Below are 2,699 nucleotides of genomic sequence, written 5' to 3'. Positions count from 1 at the left end.
ATAGACCAAGAATATTGTCCTTGGAATGAGTGCTCAAAAAAGGTATCTAATTCATTTTACTAAACTTAGATATAGCTTCATCCATTCCTTTCATTAAACTTTATGTNAAAGTTCTTAACACCAAAATTGCTACCGGAGATGATTGTGTGTCATTAGGTGATGGCAACACTCGTCTAGTTGTCAAAAATGTCGAATGTGGACCAGGACATGGCATCAGTGTTGGAAGCCTTGGGTTATATGATAATGAAGACAATATTGATGATTTTCTAGTAAAGAATGTCACTATAAAAAATGCAGATAATGGTGTGAGAATCAAGAGCTGGCCTAGCACCCCTGTATCAATTACTGTCACTAATATGCGTTTTGAAGATATTACCATGGTTAATGTAGCCAATCCAATCATTATAGACCAAGAATATTGTCCTTGGAATGAGTGCTCAAAAAAGGTATCAAATTCATTTTACTAAACTTAGATATAGCTTCATCCATTCCTTTCATTAAACTTTATGTTTTCTTTAATCCTATAAGGACATACATGTTATAATCTTCTGATTTGTGTATGCTTGTAATGCTTTAGAGCCCATCCAAAGTTAAGATAAGCAAGGTCTACTTTAAAAACATCAAGGGCACTTCAGCAACTAAGGAAGGGGTGATACTTCTATGCAGCAAGAGTGTACCATGTCAAGGCGTGGAGCTTAGTGATATTAACCTCACATACAAGGGAGCTCCCACGGTTGCCGTATGCGCTAATGTTAGCCCTAAAATTTCAGGGAAAGCTCCTACTTGTACAGCTGCAAAATCAATCTTTTAAATTATGGTCGCAGTACCAATTGCGGGGATATTCAACATTTTAAAATTGTGGATTACTATGGAAACATATGACCAATGTGATCACAAAGACTCCTAAGACCTACGAAATCATGTTATGGCGACTTTTGTGGTTGCAAACCGGAATTTAAAACCTTGGATGTGATGCATTATATTTAAATATTCTTTTGTTTATATTATTTTATTAATTATAGAGAGTGATATCCCTTAAAATGAGGATGAGGGCTTTTTATAGTCCATAGGGACCTGAGAATAAAACGACTAGAACTGGTTGTTATACTATCATAGTTAGTTGTATTTTAGATATAGGCTTCTATGTTTCAAATGTTTTAAGACTGTCTTTCAAATTAAATAAAATTTATCGTTATGCTGATTGNGCAAACCGAAATTTAAAACCTTGGATATGATGCATTATATTTAAATATTCTTTTGTTTATATTATTTTATTATTTATAGAGAGTGACATCCCTTAAAATGAGGATGAGGGCTTTTTATAGTCCGTAGGGACCTGAGAATAAAACGACTAGAAATGGTTGTTATACTATCATAGTTAGCTGTATTTTAGATATAGGCTTCTATGTTTCAAATGTTTTGAGACTGTCTTTCAAATTAAATAAAATTTATCGTTATGCTGATTGTATTGTCATGCAGCCTTCTTGTTCTCTTCCACAAAGTGTATACTACAGTACTAGTCATAAAATCAAGCTTTGTACGAAAACTGGTCAAAGTATGTGTTTTGGATACATGGTCATAAGAATTTTTATATAGTGTCATAAATAAATTTATGACATAAATAAATTTTTGGATACATGGTCATCAAACATAAATAAATTTATGATTAATGTAGTGTCATAATATTTTGCCCTCGCACTTATCATACAAAAATGAAAAGTAAGCTATGAGATGAGCCAAATATATATTTGATTTTAGTTCCACAAAGAGAAAAGAGTGGCACTCATTCTATTATGTTTTGACTTGACATACACGGTCTAAACTTTCTCAAATACTTGTTCTGCACTTTTTGGAACTTATTCTTAACTTTCAGATTATATTTTCTGAAGTTGTCTTAAGTGTTGTTTCAAAGTCATTCAAACCTTCTGAGCATTAGTACTAAAGTGTATAAGGAGTTATTGGATTGTAAGTGGTCATAGTTTCAAATCTTATAAAGGCAATTTTTGCCATAGTTAAAGTTTTCTTCATTCAATTTGTTGAATTACTTTCTTTCACAAGGGTGTGATAAGAAAGAGGATAAAGTCACATGGGAAGGTTGTTTTCCAAAGAGTGATATAGGTATTAGAGAGTGAGTAAGGTAAAAGGAAATCTTTGGGTGAGAATTTGTAATTGCTACTCTTAATATCTAGTGAAGAAATCTCTTGTACTGCAAGAGTACTGGACGTAGCCTTCGGTGGACAAGAATGTGAACCCGTATAAAATCTCTGAGTACTCTCTTATCCCTTAAATCCTTAAATTTACTTGATATTTTATGCATAACTTTTCCGTTGCTATTAACTCTTGAATTTTGCATAAATATTTGTCATAGTTTTTAAACACCTAATTCACCCCATCTTAGTTGCCATCTTAGTCTTACTTGATCTGGTTTGCCACACTTGAAGCAGATGAACATGTTTCCAGAGTCATTCTTAGTAGGTGGCTTAGCATATTATACCTTTTGAGGGTTCCAATTCTTGTTGCGGCTGATGTTCTTAGCCTTATTCCCATTGTGGTTCTGATTCTTGAAATTAGTGTCAGAAGGCTTCAGAATCACACTTGAAAAATTCTTCTTAGTGCTATTGTTGGATACAATCAACACCTCTTCTCTATGATCTTGCTTACCAGCCTCTTCTTCAATATGAAGACGAGTGATCAGAGAT

The 2,699-nt window shown here is 33.3% G+C and overlaps 1 protein-coding gene across 1 annotated transcript in view; it reads left to right on the top strand.

Moving 5' to 3' along the window:
* LOC109359960 (polygalacturonase-like) overlaps window positions 1–886 on the top strand; it is a 13,780-nt gene extending 12,894 nt beyond the window's left edge. The window contains exons 4-5 of the mRNA XM_019604657.1: window positions 112–446; window positions 578–886. Coding sequence (XP_019460202.1) covers window positions 112–446; window positions 578–811 — 569 coding nt within the window. The 3' untranslated portion in view covers window positions 812–886. The remainder of the gene's footprint in view (window positions 1–111; window positions 447–577) is intronic.

Source organism: Lupinus angustifolius, chromosome LG11 (genome assembly GCF_001865875.1).
Source record: "Lupinus angustifolius cultivar Tanjil chromosome LG11, LupAngTanjil_v1.0, whole genome shotgun sequence".
NCBI classification, from domain to species: domain Eukaryota; kingdom Viridiplantae; phylum Streptophyta; class Magnoliopsida; order Fabales; family Fabaceae; genus Lupinus; species Lupinus angustifolius.
This window is presented reverse-complemented; position numbering and strand designations above follow the sequence as displayed.